General features: G+C 38.3%; 1 protein-coding gene across 2 annotated transcripts; it reads left to right on the plus strand.

The window, feature by feature from the left end:
- Positions 1–538: 538 nt before the first annotated feature.
- Positions 539–16969, plus strand: LOC18442167 (RNA-binding (RRM/RBD/RNP motifs) family protein). 2 transcript variants are annotated; one of them, XM_006852391.4, is made up of 2 exons: positions 539–2089; positions 16700–16969. In XM_006852391.4, exon 1 carries the CDS (start codon positions 860–862, stop codon positions 2087–2089), a length of 1230 nt encoding a protein of 409 aa, XP_006852453.1. In that variant the 5' UTR covers positions 539–859; the 3' UTR covers positions 16700–16969. The 2 variants fall into 2 exon arrangements, with proteins under 2 accessions (XP_006852453.1, XP_088722968.1); XM_088866842.1 differs by lacking the exon at positions 16700–16969 and adding an exon at positions 10245–10781.
- Positions 16970–17952: the final 983 nt, after the last annotated feature.

The following is a 17952-nucleotide window of genomic DNA, read 5'->3' on the forward strand; positions in this document are numbered from 1 at the left end:
AGCGGAGGCTCTAAACAATCAAATTACATCCTACCTAAAAATTTTCATTAGAAAATGTTGTTTTGATGCTCAAATATCTTCAAATTGATCATCTCGACATCAAGATGCATGGACATGAATTTTAAGTTTTGAAAACAATGTATTTTATAATGCATTTTTAGATCATCAATTTTCAAGATTTTCAAACTTTCATAAATCTGTCGATCTACACTATTTTTGAAGCTTTAAACTTTATAAATAAAAATAAAACTATATTGAAAGCTCTCGCAAACACTTATGGTAATGTAACTACATTTCTCGAGGCTATTAAAAGGTGGGCTCTATTTCGATCGTTTAGAGGCTGGTTTCTTTACCAATTGTACCTTTAATAATAATAGTAAAAAAAAACCGGCTATCCCGGTAGGCCATTCCCAGCCCTATCTTCAAAAAGGTCCCGTAGCCCGATGCGTCCCGTGGGCAATGATGCAACGAGCGATTAAAGGATAGCTTAGTTTTCCCGGCCGCTTCGATATATAGAATCAGATACGGTGAAAACCCTATTTACTTTCTTTCGTTGTGGCGCTCTTCGCGTTTCCCTTGCCCTAGTTCCCAGCTTCCCATCTGCACCCTTCTTCCCTTACCTTCTCATTTTCCATCTGCACCCTTCTTCCCTTACCTTCTCATTTTCCATCTGCACCCTTCTTCCCTTACCTTCTCACAGAAGAGAGACATCCCTTACCTTCGAGACAGAGACCGTCTTTCCCCTACTTTGCATAGAGACCGTTTTTTCTTACCTTTGCACAGAGACCGTTTTTCCCTACCTTTGCAACGTTTGCACAGATAGATATAGAGAGCGTTTTTCAGATTCAAATAGAGGGAAATGGATTCTAAAAAGAGAAAGACTGAGGAGAATGGCTCGGGCACAATCTCAGTGGAAGACGCTCGCAAGATCATAGAGCCTTTCACACAAGAGCAGCTTCTCGACATCCTTCAGGAGGCGACTGCTCGCCACCCTGATGTCCTTGACCTGGTGCGTGCCATTGCTGACCGTGATCCCACCGATCGCAAGCTCTTCATCCGAGGCCTTGGCTGGGACACCACCACCGAATCCCTGCGCACCCTCTTCTCTCAATATGGTGAGATTGAAGAGGGGGTCGTCATCCTAGATAAGGCCACTGGAAAATCCAAGGGTTACGGATTTGTCACCTTCAAGCACATCGATGGTGCCCTCAATGCCCTAAAAGAACCTAGCAAAAAGATTGATGGAAGGATGACTGTGACTCAACTTGCTGCATCAGGCAACCAGCCCTCGGTTCCCTCAGTTGATGTGTCGGCTCGCAAGATATTTGTGGGAAATGTGCCGTTTGACATGCCTGCTGATAGACTCCTCCACCACTTTTTGCAGTATGGGGAGGTTGAGGAGGGGCCATTAGGGTTTGATAAGCAAACAGGGAAATCACGAGGGTTTGCGTTGTTTGTTTACAAGACGGTGGAGGCAGCAAAGGCTGCACTTGAGGAGCCGAATAAGTCTGTGGACGGGCACCAGCTTGTGTGCAAGCTTGCGGTCGATGGGAAAAAGGGCAGACCTCTTGCCGGGCAAGAGAACCCAGTCCCTGAACCCACGGGGCTTGGGGGCCTAAGTGGACCACCAACCAATCCCCCTCCCTATGGGCTTGGTCACTCGGGCTATACTCAACCCGGCATGGCTGGCCCTTCGTTAGGGCACCATCTAAACTCGCCTTTGCAATCATCGGTTGCAACACCTGGGCTTTCGTCATTGAGGGGCGGGGTTTCGGGGCCCATGCCTTCGACGCTTGGTGTTGGTGGTGGGGCTTATGGGGCTGGGCACCATACTTCAGGGTTGGGGGCTTATGGGTCTTCCCAGGCTTATGGGCATGGGGCTGGTGTTGGCTATGGGGGAAGTGGTGGTGGGTCGATGTATGGGCTTCCACCAAGCTCACAAGGTGTTGGCAGTTATCCCGAGCCGGGTCACTATGGGGCCCTTTCATCGACAACCTCATACCAAAGTCAGCACCATCACCACCCACCATCTGGTGCATCTCCGGTTCCAAGGGTGCCTTCCGGAGCAGCTTATCCTCCGTATTACTAGGTAACCTTTTACATTCTTTGTTTGATTTGCATATCATTCTTTGTTTGATTTGCATATCATTCTTTGTTTGATTTGCATATCATTCTTTGTTTGATTTGCATATCATTCTTTGTTTGATTTGCATATCCTTAGCGATCATTGTTGTTTTGTGTTTTGTTATTGGATAGTTTGGTGTGTTTTGTTTTGTTGTTATTGGATCGCTTGGTGTGTTTCCTATGTGATATTTTGTGATGTATTTGTTTTCTTTGCAATTTGCATATCATTAGAATCAGTTTCTTTTTATTGTAATTGGATCGTTTGAAGTGTCCTCTATGTTTGGTGTTTGGTGATTGCAATTCTTGCTTTTTCATTTGGTGATTGTCTGCCCTTCTTTAGTTTCTTCCTGCTTATTAGTTTCCCTCATTGTTATTCAATTTTTTAATTTGTTTCAGGCTTTTTTTGTTTGGTATCTGCATATGTTGCTTTATTTTGAAAGTGGGTTGTTTGTTTTCTAATTGTTTTTCTCACTGTTATTGAATTTTGCCTTGCCTCTTTTTGTTTGGTGTCTGCTTATCCTCCTCGAATTTGCCATTATTATTTGTAAATAATTAGGAAAGTTGGATTGTCAGTTTTCCATTATTATTCTGTGGGGCTAACTTGTAGTACTTCTCTTGTTACTGTCGTTAATTGTTGCTGAACTTTTCTCATGTCCCTGTTATCATTCTTGTTGTCTTTCCTTAGTATCTGACATCTATTGTTTTGGTGTTTGCACTTGTCTCAATTTTTGTAGCTTGTCTTTTTTGTTCCCCAATTTTTAATTTGTTTTTCATGTCAATAACTTGTGACATTAATCGGATGTTCTGTGGCTTTCTTATTTGAAATGTGTAAGTGTGTGCCCTTTTGGGAAGGTGTGGTTTCTTGCTCTTAGTAGTATTTTTTTCCCAAATACAATGGCCGGTTATATTGATTAGATTTCATTTCTAAAAAAAAAACTATTGATTAGATTTCTTGTTTTAAATGTTTGATTTTCTTCTTTGGGTTGGTCTTTGTGTTTTGTTGGGAGTTTTTCAGTGACTTGTAAATTGACCCTTTGGCACATGACCTAGTGTTTGTGTTTGGTTATGCCACACCTAAATAAGAGTCTCATGTTGAGTTTGCATTCAGCCCTTTCCTCATCTCAGAGGCCCAAGCCATAGATGCCCTCCACAATGAGGATATTTGGCCAACGTTTCACATTTTGGAATGTTTTGCTTATTTTCCCATATTCTTGATTTAGTTTTTCTCTTATTTTATTTGGATGGGGAGATTTTTTTTTTTTTGGGGAAGGTGTTGGACTATTAAATTAGAGATGGGAATGCCGACTTAACTTACCTAATGTTAGATTTAATAAGACAGTTCTTTTGTTGATGTGTGTACTTTGTAATACATAAATATATAGGATATGTTTGGCTTTGAGTTAGTTAGCGTACTTGATGAATAAGAATGATTTTTGCTTTTTTATGATTTGTTGCCCAACAAATTGTATATACCTCAATATTAGCTTTTTCAAATTCCCAGCACTGACCAATAATGGCACTACATATGGGTGGATCGATCATTTTAAGTGACAACCACAAGTGTGTGTGTTTCTTAATTGGTGTCTACACCATAATTGAACTTGATGCAAGAGATCCTTAGTTTTTCAGGCATCATCTATGACATAGTAGAGAACATCAATGTATTCAGCTCCTCAAAGAAAATAGCGTTTAAGGCACCTTGTGTCCTTATAGTTTGCAATAGAGGACATGCATGATTTGGATTTTAAAAGAAATGATATTTGAAGTATCCTATGTCCTTATAGTTTGGCTTTTTTGGTATCTACATTTGTGTATTTACATATTAGATGTAAATTTTATGTTCTAACTAGCTACATATAAATTTATATGAAAAAGTTGGATGTTGTGTACAAAGTGTGCCACTTTTCGAAAATTTAGCCACGTATGTCAATCTTCAACATGCCTTTGTCTCATGTTTCCAATAGTTGAAGTATGTCCAATGAGTTGGTGAAAGCCATATCAGGTGTTTGATGTGTTAATGCATGTCAAGTGTATTTTGGTGCATTAGACAAATTTCTTGTTACATGGAGTGTGTGTAACTGTAAATATGTGCTCTCATGGGATTTATTTGCATTCACCATGTGGTGAATGCTATTATCCTTTTCATGTGGCGACTGGTGAATAGTCCCTCTTAGCTTGGATCCTTGTCTCTCTCTCTCTTGATGGTTGCATGCCTTATATCTTTGTATCTAGAACCAACAAAGGGCCATATTTTCTTACTAGATTGAATACTTCATCTCCTCTCTTTGTAACTAGAAAAAGGGTTTCTCTCTCCCTCTCTCCTCATTAATGAAACCCCATGTTTAGGTCTATCTTAGTTCAGATTAACTCTTTCACACCATATAGAAGACTTGGCAAAATTTCCCAAGTTGACTTGGGGGTTTCTTTGATTGTGTGGAAATGTCTCTCCTCTCTCAATTAGTATGGCCCAAGTCTCTCTCTCTCACACTCTTTCTTTCGATTAGATGCCCCATTCCTGTCTTCAAAACTAGGAAAAGGTGTGGATCTTGGTGTTCTCTTGGGCTCTCTCTATCTCTCTCTCTTTTTCTCTCATTCTCTCACTCGATTCATTAAGTCCCTCTTACTAGGATGGAGGCTGTAAAGGTGTGGATGCTCATCTCTTTCTAAAACTAAGAAACAACCATTTAGAGAGAGAGAGAGAGAGAGAGAGAGAATGTACTGACTAGAAAAAGAGAAATGGGGCATCAAGATAGAAATGGAGACGGAGTTTGAGAGTGAAATAGAGATTTGTTATCAAGTGTCTCTAGCACCGTCCTTAAAAATTGGTTCTAAAAAATGTTCCTAATTCCAGAATATTGGGGTTTGGCATGAAAGTGGTACCACAACTATTTTACAAATATAATATATATATATATATATATATATATATATATATATATATATATAATATAGGAAAAAGACTGTATCAGCCTAGGGGATGATGCAATAGTACAAGCCCAACGGCTCAGATTGGCTTTGGGGCGATTAGACGACCACTATTGTGTTCCATTTGTGAATTTTAATTTTTTCTACAAATCCAAATTACTTGAAATTTGGCAACGTTTTCTTTTAAAAGTAGGCGTACTTAATAAAAATATTAAAAAATGATTTGACAAAAATACCCCAAAAGTTTTGGGGGAATTTTGGTCAATTTATTTTTTGCAAACTATTTTTATAATTATTCTATTTGGTGCGCCCTAATGAGAAGATTGGATGCTCCAAATTTCAAGTGATTTAGAATTCGTAGAAAAAAAATATTAAATTTAAAGTATGAAATACTACTTTGATCATCAGATTGGCTCAGATTCAATATGGGCCATTAATTTGCATGGTGTAGATTTCTTAGGTAGGTCAGCAAGGGGTTCGAGGACACCGAAAACCCCAGTACCTATTTTTCCATCTTTTTGTCCTTACAGTTTAACATTATTTTCTTTCAAACTTCTCCCTCCAATTTCAACTAGAGGGTTTCTTGGACTTGCTTTTATCGAGAGAGAATATGGTTAATGATTTTTTGGGTTTTTGCTATTGGGGTGACGTCGTGGTGGAATTTTTGGAGTGCTTTGTATGTGGGATTTGTCTTATTCCAAGGAGAAAATGATTTTTAGTTTTGGGATTGGATATGGAGGAAATTTGCAAATTGAGGTATTTCAGAAATGTAGGTTGAGGAGAGGGGATGTAGGGTAAAGGAAGAAGGTGAAGCCTAAGAAGGAGAGAGAGAGAGAGAGAGAGAGAGAGAGAGAGAGAGAGAGATACTATCAAGTATGAGTGTTTAGGTGAAAACTGAGATGCATGGTGAAGGGATAGATTGATTTTTTCTAGAGCAATTTACGCATAGACATAGTTTAATGACACTTTTCTTATAAATTATGATGATCACCCCTGCTTTTTTTTTTTTGGCCCAAGTTGCCCTCTTGTCTGGGAGTAATAATGCCGGACATGGGCTTGTTCTTTCGACAAAAATTGATAAGCACAACTTCTCTCTTTCTCTCTCTAAACCCAAAAAACCTCTCTCTCTCTTACTACAAGAAAACCCAGCAATGATATTGTCGACTCATCAGGACAAGGGAATCACTATCTCTTTCGCTAAATCCTTTACTCTTTTTTTTTTCACTTGTGAAATCCCCATATTTTCTGGCAACCTCTGCAACAAAATTTGGTCGTTCTTTTGCTGCATCTAAATACAATCTAGAAAATGGCGATGAAGGCAATGCTTTGTCCCATCAAGGAAAAAAGGGTTTTCAAGTGTAGAAGAAATCGAGCTCTGAAGCTCAAAGGATTATTCGAGCAATCGCACCAGAGAACCCTAATTTGAGAACTCTATTCTAGACACCAAAGGTCGAAAAACTGATAAACCCTTTCAATGGAGAAAATGAACAAACCATGATTGAATCTCTGAACCATTTGCAATTTCATGCTTTGCCTGATTTCTCTCTCTAGAAAGTGCGTCAAAAACCCAGGTAGCATATTCTCCAATCCCCACGCCATTGTTTATCAGTTCCAATCAGTTATCCTCTTCATCATCATGCCATGAAACTCTCTGCAAGCAAATCTTTCAAATGCTTCTCCAATTCGGGTTTTAACGTTAGAGAGAGAGAGACCTTGATCCAAGAGGAGTGACTGGGGTTTGTGTTGAAGGATGGGTGTACAAGGATGGGCAATCTCAACATCCTCTTCATCTCTCTCCTCATTCCCACACCACCAAAACCTTTCTCTCCAGTTTTTGAATTCATTCTAAAAAAGCCACATTGTATTTCTTCCCATCACATTGTTGTTACTCGGCAGCAGCATGAATCAATCAGAGTCATGATTAGCTAGAGGGAAATCCACGACACTTTTCTCTCTCTTCCCCTCTTTCCAATGCCACACCCACACAACAGCAGAGAGAGAAAAGTAAAGGATCGGTAGAGGGAGAATTGGAGAGGTACACCAATGAGAAGGTGAGGTTCACCTTACAACCTAGCTGAGATTGAGGGTCAATAGGAAAAAGTAGATTAGTGTTTTTTCCGATTCACAATTGTGGAGAGAATAGGCTCCTGTCCGGTGTTGTTATTCTCGGACAGGAGGGCAACTAAGGGAAAAAAATAGCGGGGGTGGTCTTTGTAATTTATGAAAAAAATGTTATCAAATTGTAACAAAGCCTCCTAAACTATTTCCGTACGTAAATTGCTCTTTTTTGTAAGGTCAATGTCGACCTCAAAGGCCATTTTCTTGGAGGCTTACAACTAGATTCAGTTATGTACAAAGCCACAAGGCAAGGGAGCGTCAAAGGAGGCCAAACACTAACCCCAATAAAATCATATTTGGGGTTTTTGGGGAGTTCAATAGGGCAAATGAAAGATGGGTTGAGTGGTCAATGAACATGGGTTTTGGGGTGATTCATGAGAGGGACAAAGGTTGTTGTTGGAGAGCGCTTGAGAGAGGGAGAGTGATGGGTGGTGAAGAGGGCTCCTTTAGTTGTTGTGAGATGCTGGTTCTAAAATGGTTTTTTTTTATGTTTTTCAAGGGTAGAGAGTGATACACTGGCTGCTGAAGCAAGGCCGAAGAAAAAGTTAGAAAGCATGAAAAGTTAAGAGAAGTAATGGTTTGTGTAAGTTATTAATGAAAATTTTCACTTCTATATATTGCACTCTTATTCTTATTGTAATTGCGTGATTATAATTGCATCTATAATGGTTTTTCAGTTTTGTATGGAGAGGTGTTATGCTAAGTCATGGTTTGAATACTTCAATGAACACAAGAGTTCTCTTAGATCCAATGATGATACTTTCTTGATTCTCTGTTGCTCTCTCTAGAATGCTTTTACTTGGTTTGATCTTTCAGGCCTCTTTCCCTTTTTTCTCCAAAATTAAGAGAAAGAGGTTGTGTTTGTTTCATTTACTGAGATTAGATACACAACAATCTCTCTCTTTAGGGTTTTTGTTTGACATTAGTGACAAAAGTGCATATCAGAGAGACTTTAGGGTTTTTGCTTGACATAGTGGCAAAAGCACAGATCAAAGTCAGTCAAAGTCCACAAATTTTTTGTTGTAAATTCAATATGGTTGTCTCAAAAGAAAACCTCACTTTATACGAGAAAAATGATTGGAACAGAGAGGAAAGAGAGAGAAAGAGTTGAGGACAATGGACAGAAAGGGTAATATTAAGAAAGCGAAGATACAAAAAGTGGAATAATGACAACAGGGAAGCCCCAATCCCCATCTTGATTTCGTGCCAAATCTATGCTGTCAAAATACATGGACGGTGTAGATGGATGCAACCCCTACTTCTGCTATATTATCATCACCATCATCATTATCATCATCATCATCAACCAAGGCCCTATCTCATCTAGTTCAGGTCTGCTAAACAAATCCTCTTTTACCATTTTGCTCTATCAAGGCCCATACCCTCAGTCATTGGATCAGGATTCATGAAAAAGACGTGGCCTTATGAAGTAAAATAAAAAAATAAAAAAAAGGCTCAAGCAAAGTTTCTTATAGAAATCGGGAACTATTTCCAAGATTTCACTTACTATAAAGAAAAACAAATTTCTTAGAAACTGGTATACATCTTTAGGATGAAGAAGATGAAGAATTGTTAATGACAGCTTGATTAATGACAAGCTTTTATCTAGAATCTAAAGATAAAAAACGAATCTCCAAAATGCTATTGTGCTTTCTAAAAGCTCTACCAAGACATCTTTTTGTTCTTGTTACAATGCTATCCTAGAAATTCATCAAGAATAGTTATATGCAGCTCATCATGTTTTCATAATTAATCTTGGAGAATGAAGAGTATTACCATTTCCAAACTCAAAAGGGATTAATTTATGAAGAAAAGTATCCCAGAAGGGAGAGCCGAAAGATTTAAAAATATTTCTGAAGTTATATTGACTCATTCTTATGCTAAGACTTGGGAGATCTTTCATCATGAAAGAATTACTATTATTATTCCCTCAAATTGGACGTCAGTAATACCACAAGATTGGTATGAGAAACTCGACAGTTGTAATAGAAGTAGCTTGGGTAAAAGGGAGTCTTGAAAAACAAGACATAGGCTACAAAAGAAAATGAATGCTTAGCCATACTATCAAGTTATAGAAGTAAAAGATCAGATTTTTATGACACCTTAGATGATGAGGGATTGGCAAATCTCGACAACCATGTGGAGGGATAAGCTCAAATAATGCTACATGACATACGAAAAAGCCTAAAAAATGCTGCCACTTGTCAAAAGTAAAGCTGCCAAAAGTACTACCATATGCCACTTATCAAAGCCATCTGCCATCACCTATTAAATGATGCAAGCTATCTGTCTGAGAAGATAAAGATATTTCTGAAGCCACTCGAAGCTATTAGAAGCCACTTGTCTGAAAAGATAGAGATGATCCCGATCAAGCAAATTATGAAGGACCACTTGGCTGAAGAGAAACAAAGCCTAATTAAACTAGGAAGTGTGAAGCCTCTATAAAAGAAAGAAGGCAAGCCATTTGGGACATCGGAGTTTGGACATCAAAGTTGACATTGAAGAGTCACATCAAAGTTGGCGTTGAAGAGTCCCTCATTTCTCTCTTAGTCTCTCTTATTCTATCTCTCTTGCTCCACATTGAAGTTGGATCTCAACTTCTCTCTCTCTTTGTCTTTTCTGTTACTTAGAAGCTTGAAATTGGATCTCAATTACTCTCTCTAGCTTTTTACTCTCTCTAGCTCTTGCTTCTCAGCCTTTTTCGATTCTTTCCACCTATACATGTGCATTTAATGTTAGTCATTGTAAAAAGTTGTATGTGTGTTTTGTAAAATTTGTGCAAGTTTGAGTCAGTTAGAAGAATTGTATACAGAAGAATAGTTCGGGTGCAATATGTAATGCCGTATATGTGAAGTTTGTTTCCCGTTTCTGAGTTCTCATCACTATGTATGTTCTAACTATGACAAAGAGAGAGAAGTTGAGATCCAACTTCAATGTGGGGCAGGAGGGAGACACTAAGAGAGAGAAGAGGGACTCTTCAATGCCCACTTTGATGTCCCAAATAGCTTGCCTTCTTTCTCCTTTTATAGAGGCTTTAGGCTTCCTGTTTTAATTAGGCTTTGTTTCTCTTCGGACAGGTGGTCCTTCATAATTTGCTTGATCAGAATCATCTCTATCTTTTCAGACAAGTGGCTTCTAGTAGCTTCGAGTGGCTTCTAGTAGCTTCAAGTGGCTTCAAGTGGCTTCAAGAATATCTTTATCTTCTCGGACAAGTGACTTGCTTCATTTAAAGGTGATGGCATATGGTAGTACTTATGGTGACACTTTGTGACATGTGATCATCATTTTTCTTCTTTGCTGACGTAGGGAATCTTTTTTATGCTGAGGTTATTTGCTGGGAAATATCTTCGCCTTTTCTTTAGAATTGATTGTGGCTAATAAGCCTGATTTAGGGTTAATAAGTATGGTTTATTAGACATACGCCTGGCTCCAGTCTTCAGGACTAGACAACCTATCTTATGTTCGTGGTTCTCTCTTTGTTTTTTCTAGATTCTTTTCTTTTGGGGTTGTTAGCATCCAATATGGACCTTATCTTTGTGGTGTTATTGTTCCCTTAGTTTGTACTTCTCTTGTTACACCCGTTTCGTCATAATATATATGTTTCTGTCATAAAATATGTGTTATGCCTGTGGTCTTCTTTTCCTCGTCACGCCCTTCTACATGTACATATTTTTTTGTAGTCTATCTCAAAATGTTGCATATTTGCTTTTGTCGATGGTCTAGTTGTTGCAATGGTCATACATACATACCCTACATAAATTCACAGACAGATTTATATGGATTGGTTTGTAATTCAAGGTGAAATCTTGTTTGAATCTGACTTCTTTAGATGGTCACAAACATGTTTGTTTTGCATCCAACATGCACTTGTCTGTTGATAATCTATGTGATTTTAGGTTGCATTTATTTGTCTTAAATTTGTCCTCAATGGTGAAGCTAGAAATTTATCTTTTCATTTAGCTGTTCTATTTCCTCATGACCAATGTGAGTGACTAATAGTGTGTTAATGGAATTCTTGTCGAGGATACCTATGTATCAACAAGAAATGGCCTTACTTGTAGTCTACTTTTCAGGGCTTGTACTTAGATTTCTTTGACTTCAGCGAAAATTTCCTAGGACTCATGTTAAACAACATAACAAATTCATTTATTGGACTATCGGTCTATGTCTCTATGAGTAGACTGCTGACAACAACTTGAGTTTACTGATTATCATTAATTTATTACTTTGCATCTAGTTTACCATGGTGCAGTGTTATCTTGGTAACTAGATGGGGCTTGGATATGGCTTGTCTTTTGCCCCAATAATTAATAATTTCTGGGTCATGGGAATGTTGGAATTCAGCATTCATTTTTCTTAGGAATTAGTAGATTTTTACAAGAAAATGGATGCATTGGTTTAGGTGAAGCATATTCACTTCAAGTGCTTGACATTTAGGCCAGGTATGGTTTGGGTCATAGTTTCCAGGGTCAGGATCAAATCAAATTCAGGACTTTGTGATTGTAACAAGCAGGAAGCTCCCTATGGTAGGGATCGTCTATGCACTGTGAAGTCCGGGGATCTTGATCTCGAAATGTGGGGGAGCTTGACCCAAACTTAATTGGGATTCAATAATAAATTATTTAGGACTGAGCTTGATCTAGTTAAAAATCAAGGCCCTATGACTCTGCTATACAATAATATACTGCTATACTATGCTATACATTACAATTCTATTTGCTATATTCTACTTTACCATATTATATGTTACTATATTTGAAGTTGCTTTATATAACTATCTAATATATACTATATTGTATATTATACACTTATAATACTGCTGGACTATACTATATGACAATGCTAGGTAATGTGGATCTCTGTTACTTAGGATCTCAGTCACTAATAGGAAGGATTGAGATTTCTAACTTTGAAAAGTGCGGAGTGTCATTCCCTTACCCTGAGTATAGGAGAGAGATTCCTTAGCCAAAATGATCCCTTGATTGGAAGATCCCCTTACCTGTGGTTTGGATTGACTAGTTGGGAATCTAGAATGACCCTTGGGAAGAGAGAGAGTTGCGTTTACCATCCCAAAAAAGTGTTGAGCATCTCATGAGGGAGTCTCGTGCTGTTATGTCTTAGCTTATCATTTTGATGTCTATAAATATTCTCATGGTTGTGAATGGTATAAAAGGAATCAAGGTTTCATCTACAATATTGGTCATTGGATCCATTGATGGAATAGTATAGTGTTTTGGATTGCTAGGCATGATGGTATCATCCATTGATGGAATAGTATCTTGTTTTGGATCGGTGGGTATGATATCCTTTGATCTTCGAGTCACGATTTTTATGGGCATGTGAGGCATGTTACATGGATGATATCTTGTAATGTTTAATTGGAGGAATTATCCATTTAGGGCCAGTTTGGATGTCAAATAAAAAGAAATTGTTATCCAATAAAAATACAGTTTTTCAAATACCAATTGCAAAAAATGCCAAGCCTTTTTTCTTTTTTATAAAGCCGTTTGGGGGTTGAAGTCCATTTTTCTCTCTGCAATGCTCTCTCCCTTAACAAGAAGGGGATAACTACGCAATTAACGTGTCTCTCTCACCTTGCTGCGTGTTTCTCCCTCTAACCTTGATGCAACGTCAAATCCAGGAATAGAAGAATGGAGCAAACTTTAATGGTGAATTAAAGATCTCCTTGCTTCCCTTTTCTCTTCTTCCCTCCCCTTTAACAAGAGACCTAAGCTAGCAAACCCTAATGGTGAATTAAAGATCTCCTTGCTTCCCTCTTCTCGTCTCCCCTTTAACAAGAGACCTAAGCTAGCAAACCCTAATGGTGAATTAAATATCTCCTTGCTTCCCTCTTCTCTTCTCTGCTATGACAAGAGGCCCAAGCTCCTGTTATTGTTGTTGTTCTTCTCTCATCTTCTCTGCCTTATTTGAGCTTCCTCTTTTACCTCTGTTTTGGAGGTATGATGAGAGTCTGCCCCTAGCTTTAGAAGAGAGAGAGAGAGAGAGAGAGAGAGAGAGAGAGAGAGAGAGAGAGAGAGGAGCTTGGTCTTTCTCGAGAGAGACAAATAGGTTTTAGAGAGAGAGTAGATTTGGGGTTTATGAGGTAGAGAGAGCAAGAGTAAACAGAAACTCAAGCCTACTATGGAACTTCTGTGAGCAAACATAAACTCGAGTGGCTGTTTCCTTCAGAATTTATTTGTGACAGTTGATTTTCCTTTGAAGATTTCGAGTTGAAGGAGTTTTGAGAGAAAGAGTAGATTTGGGGTTTATGAGGTCGCGAGAGAGTAGATTTGGGGTTTTTGAGGTAAAGAGAGAGAGTAGATTTGGGGTTTGTGAGGTAGAGAGAGAGACTAGATTTGGGGTTTTTGCGGTAGAGAAAGAGAGAGTAGATTTGGGGTTTATGAGGTAGAGAGATAGAGTATATTTGAGGTTTCTGAGGTAGAGAGAGAGTAGATTTGGGGTTTATGAGGTAGAGAAAGAGAGTAGATTTGGGATTTCTGAGGTTTCACGGTGTGGGTTGTTGGGTCACAAGGTGGGGTTTGCACGGGGTGAGAGAGTTGCACTTCCATAAAAAAAAAATTCAAGTCTAACTTGAATTTTTTACAGCAACTTTTGCCTTGATACTACAGAATTTTTTATTTCAATCTAAAAATCAAGTAAAATCTTGTGGTTTTCCAAACGTTTCAAATCTATTTCACAAGATTTTTGGATTGCAATTCAAAAATATTGCAATTTTGGGTACATCCAATCTAGCACTTAGTTATTAGGAACTCTGCATGAGCATATGTGATGTAGTAGGATGGTAGGAAACATATTTAAGGTGCCAAACTGCCTAGAACTTTCCGTGAGAGTTTAGGATGGGGAATGAATTGTGAATTTATGGTTGTAATAAGTTTGGCAATCCCTTTTTGGCGGTTAATGGAACAATTTCACCAAAAAGGATGGATTAGGCAATTGAGGTTATGGGTCTTATAATCACAACCCCCCCCCCCCCGCCCCTCCAATTTTTCTTTTTGGTTGTTAATTGAAATGGATGAGGTATGCCGATAGAAATAGTAGTGTTATGCGAAGAGCTTTGAAGGATGTGTATGAAGTTGAGACTATTATGTGAGGTGCTTTGGAGGTGTTCCATGGTGTCATTAGGATCTTCTCTGTGGCGAAGAACTGTGGTAGATTGGGCAGGTTGTTGACTTGTAGAGTTAGATGGATGAGTAGCTAGAGTTCTAGTGGGTATGAGGTTTCATGTTTGGAAGATTGGTAGCATGTTAGGAATATATCTTGTGTGAAGGTGAACCATGAGGTCATATATATTTGACTTGTTGAAGCATTTTTCTAATAGGTAGGCTTAAGTAGCTGGATGCTTTGAGAGTGGTGTTGGTGGTCGAGGGGATGGTGGCATTATTTCCAATCCTAGAGAGAGGGATTCTATTGAGCATTCTTTTTGAGGATGAGAATGCCTGGAATCAGTTACAGCTGGTATTCTTTGGGTGCTTTTGAATATTCTCGCTTGGTCATTCTGTTAGACCCACAGTTGTGGGAACCTGGGATTAAGGCCACTGCCCCACCTTAGGAACTTGAACCCGTGGTTCTTCTAAGGGATCTTAGAGCTGGGTTTAGGGAAATAGGGATCTCATCCCTATAAAATGGGATCTCGGTCTACATGCTTGTAGGATCCCTCCAAGAGTAGGAGTCTATACTATTAATTGAACTACTGCTCCTTCCCTTAGTGTTATATGTTTATTTCTTTAGAATATGTTAAACTATGGTGCATATCACATAGTGTTATACTAGAATTATGATATTAAAAGACTACAATTTGATATCATGGTAAGCCAATTTATGATGTTGTGAAACCGATAATCCAATTTATGATGTTGTTAAACTGTATTATTGTAGGAAATTGGAGTACTATAACTATTGCATTGGTAATAAGCTAATGTGCATGATAATGGATCAAGCGGCCATTGGCTCAATCCTAATTTTATCATATACTATTAATTGATCTCATTTTATGTATAATTGATTTGTGAGCCTTCCTTTGAGACAATACCCAAGTAATTTGTTTTTGATCTCTGACAATTAGGCTTCCCAAATAATTCTTGATGGTGATTCTTGGTGTAGAATATACTTTTCCATGTAATACTTGGCTTTAAATTAGATTGAACTTCTATCACTGCTCTATGGTGAATTTTGATTGATCTTCTGTTTGCTGGGGGACTTTTGTGCTTAATTTATTCATTTTTAAGATGGATGGTCTTCTTTATGTTTATCTGGTTGAGACAGTTGTGAATGAACAATGAACATGCACCCACATTTTCTATGCTGTAACAGTTTCAGACTGCATGCTTTGCATCTGCCATGGTGGTTTGAGCCAGACACTTAAATCTTATTTTAGAGAGAGTTGCGTTTTTTGGTATTGCTTTTCACATTTCGGCTATGTTCCTTGTTCAAATTTAACTGCTTGATCTATATGATCTCCATTTTTCAGAATGTTGTTTTATTGCTCTATGCCTTGAAATATCCATGGATGTTGTTCATAATTGTTATTCTCACTTTGCATTGGTCAATTAGTTCGCATTTTGAAGTATTTTTGTGCTATATTCTGAATCTCTAGTGCCAACAGTTGCAGCCCATCTCTTTTGCTTTCTTTCCTTGGGCAAAAGTAGATGGCTGTGATTTAGGTTATCAAGTAGTTTTTGTGTCGTTTATTTGAAGATGGTCATAATGTTGAAGAGCTTGGGTGAACAATCCGTATCATCGAATGTTTTGGAGTATGTTAATTTATTTGTTGGGGTATGTTAATTTTTTGTCATTTATGGAGTTAACATAGCAGTTTAGTGTTTCTTTTTTTGTCATTTATGGAGTTAACATAACAGTTGCATGTTTCTTTTTTTGTCATTCATGGAGTTAACATAGCGGTGACATGTTTCTTAAAAAAGCATAATTGTAAAAAATGACCTGAAACTAATAAATGCACATTATGTTTTTTATTTTTTGTATTCTTTGTAATCCAAGTGTAGATATGCTCCAACAGAGCTCCTCATATTGTTGCAATGTGGGGGAGCCATGTTCTTTGCTAGTAGAGAGCCATGAGCTTACTCTCACACATGGGCTGTCTCTTTCTTGTTTCCATAAGTTAGTTCATATGCTTGTTGATTATTTGTACTTGATGTGTACTAGTCAAACTTTGGTACAACTTAGGTGTGTTGGGGTTGTTCACCATATATGGTTCTTTTTGTTGTTCCCTCAAGACTTGTACTCAAGTTTCTGGATATCAGTTGTTTTGTGATGATTTGGCTGAATTTGATCATGACTACAAACTCTTTTGCCTACTGTGTATCATTAATTTGGGAGTTTTCTGCTTGGTTTTTTTGGTTGATGGCTTGTTCGGTCATTTTATGTGGTGCTTAAATTTGAGTCCACTGCTGATTTTCTTTGATTGATGGCTTTGGTGCTTTATTATTTTTTGTTGTTGCATGAGCATGCTTGTGGAATGAATGACATTGAGTTGTGATGAATGTGTCTGATTCAGGTGTTTTACAGCTGTTGCGCCGGAATTGCTTTGAATGGTTGTGGTGAATGACGACATTGTATCTCTCTGCTGTGATGAATGGTTTATCAAACTTTTCTGGCAACTCTTTTTTCTGATGGTTTTTATCTTGGTAGCTGGGTTGATAGTATAAACAGTAGATTATGTAGTAGTTTCCCTTCTGGCATTTGAACCTTTGGGCTGTTTGTGCACCCTCTCCCGATTTGTCTAAATACTTGTTTTGTTATGGCATGGGCACAATCTCTCTCTCTCTTTTTTTGGTTGTTTTTTTATTCATGTTGTGGAAATATGGTAGTTTGCAAATTTTGAGATGTTGATTTGATTAGTTTTCTACTATAGACAAATAGCCTGATCGGGCCATTCCATTCGGCAGTCTCATCACATGTGATTTGAGATGGTATGGTTCATGTCTCTTGATCTGCTGTGCAACGACCTTTTTTCATATTCGAGAGTCAGGTTGCTTGCATCATTTTGGATGTCTGATTAATTGCTTGTGTGTGTTGATACCCGATTGATTATGCGGTTGCATCTGTGTTGATTGTTCTCTCATTTGTTCACTGTTTTGATTGTCATAAAGTGGCTTGATGTTTTGTGATTTTCTATTTATGCGGCTTAGTGGCTTGTCTAGTATGTGTAGCATGTCACCCTGCACGCACGGCTGTTGTGTGGTTTGATAATGGGATGCTGTGTGCTAATTTAGTTGCTTTGCGTTTCTGTTATGTGATCCATTCTCTATGTGAGAATGTTGTCATAGGGATGTTAGGCTTTTCTGCCATTTTCTGTTCTCTAGATTCTGTTTCATGTTTGGTTTGGTGAGGCAAGGATCCAATTTTGGTGAGCTTTTACTTGTCTATAGAGTGGGTATGCGTTCAGTTCTCTTCTTAGATAGATAATGTGTGAGAAGTGGACCTGCCATTGTGCGGGATCTGTGTCCTCTAGAACTGTTCTTCTGCAGAAGGGTGTGCCTGAACATGAATCAGAGTTCAGCAGCGATTCATTGTGGATGTGTTGATGGAGATGGTGGCAGTTATTCTGATTGATGTAATAATGGCTGCGACTCGGTATATGGAAATATAAAATGTACGTGTGAAACTTGTGATCCTGAGGCCTGTAGGCCATGGAAGTCTGGTTAGTGCAAACGTGGCGGATCTCTGTTAGCATGTTACGTTTTCCTCTGTTGGCACTAACGTCATGAGAGCTGTTTTTGAGATTGATCACTGTAGATTTTCAAAACC

The sequence above is a fragment of the Amborella trichopoda genome, chromosome 1 (genome assembly GCF_054954075.1).
Source record: "Amborella trichopoda isolate Santa Cruz 75 chromosome 1, AtrichopodaSantaCruz75HAP2 v2.0, whole genome shotgun sequence".
NCBI classification, from domain to species: domain Eukaryota; kingdom Viridiplantae; phylum Streptophyta; class Magnoliopsida; order Amborellales; family Amborellaceae; genus Amborella; species Amborella trichopoda.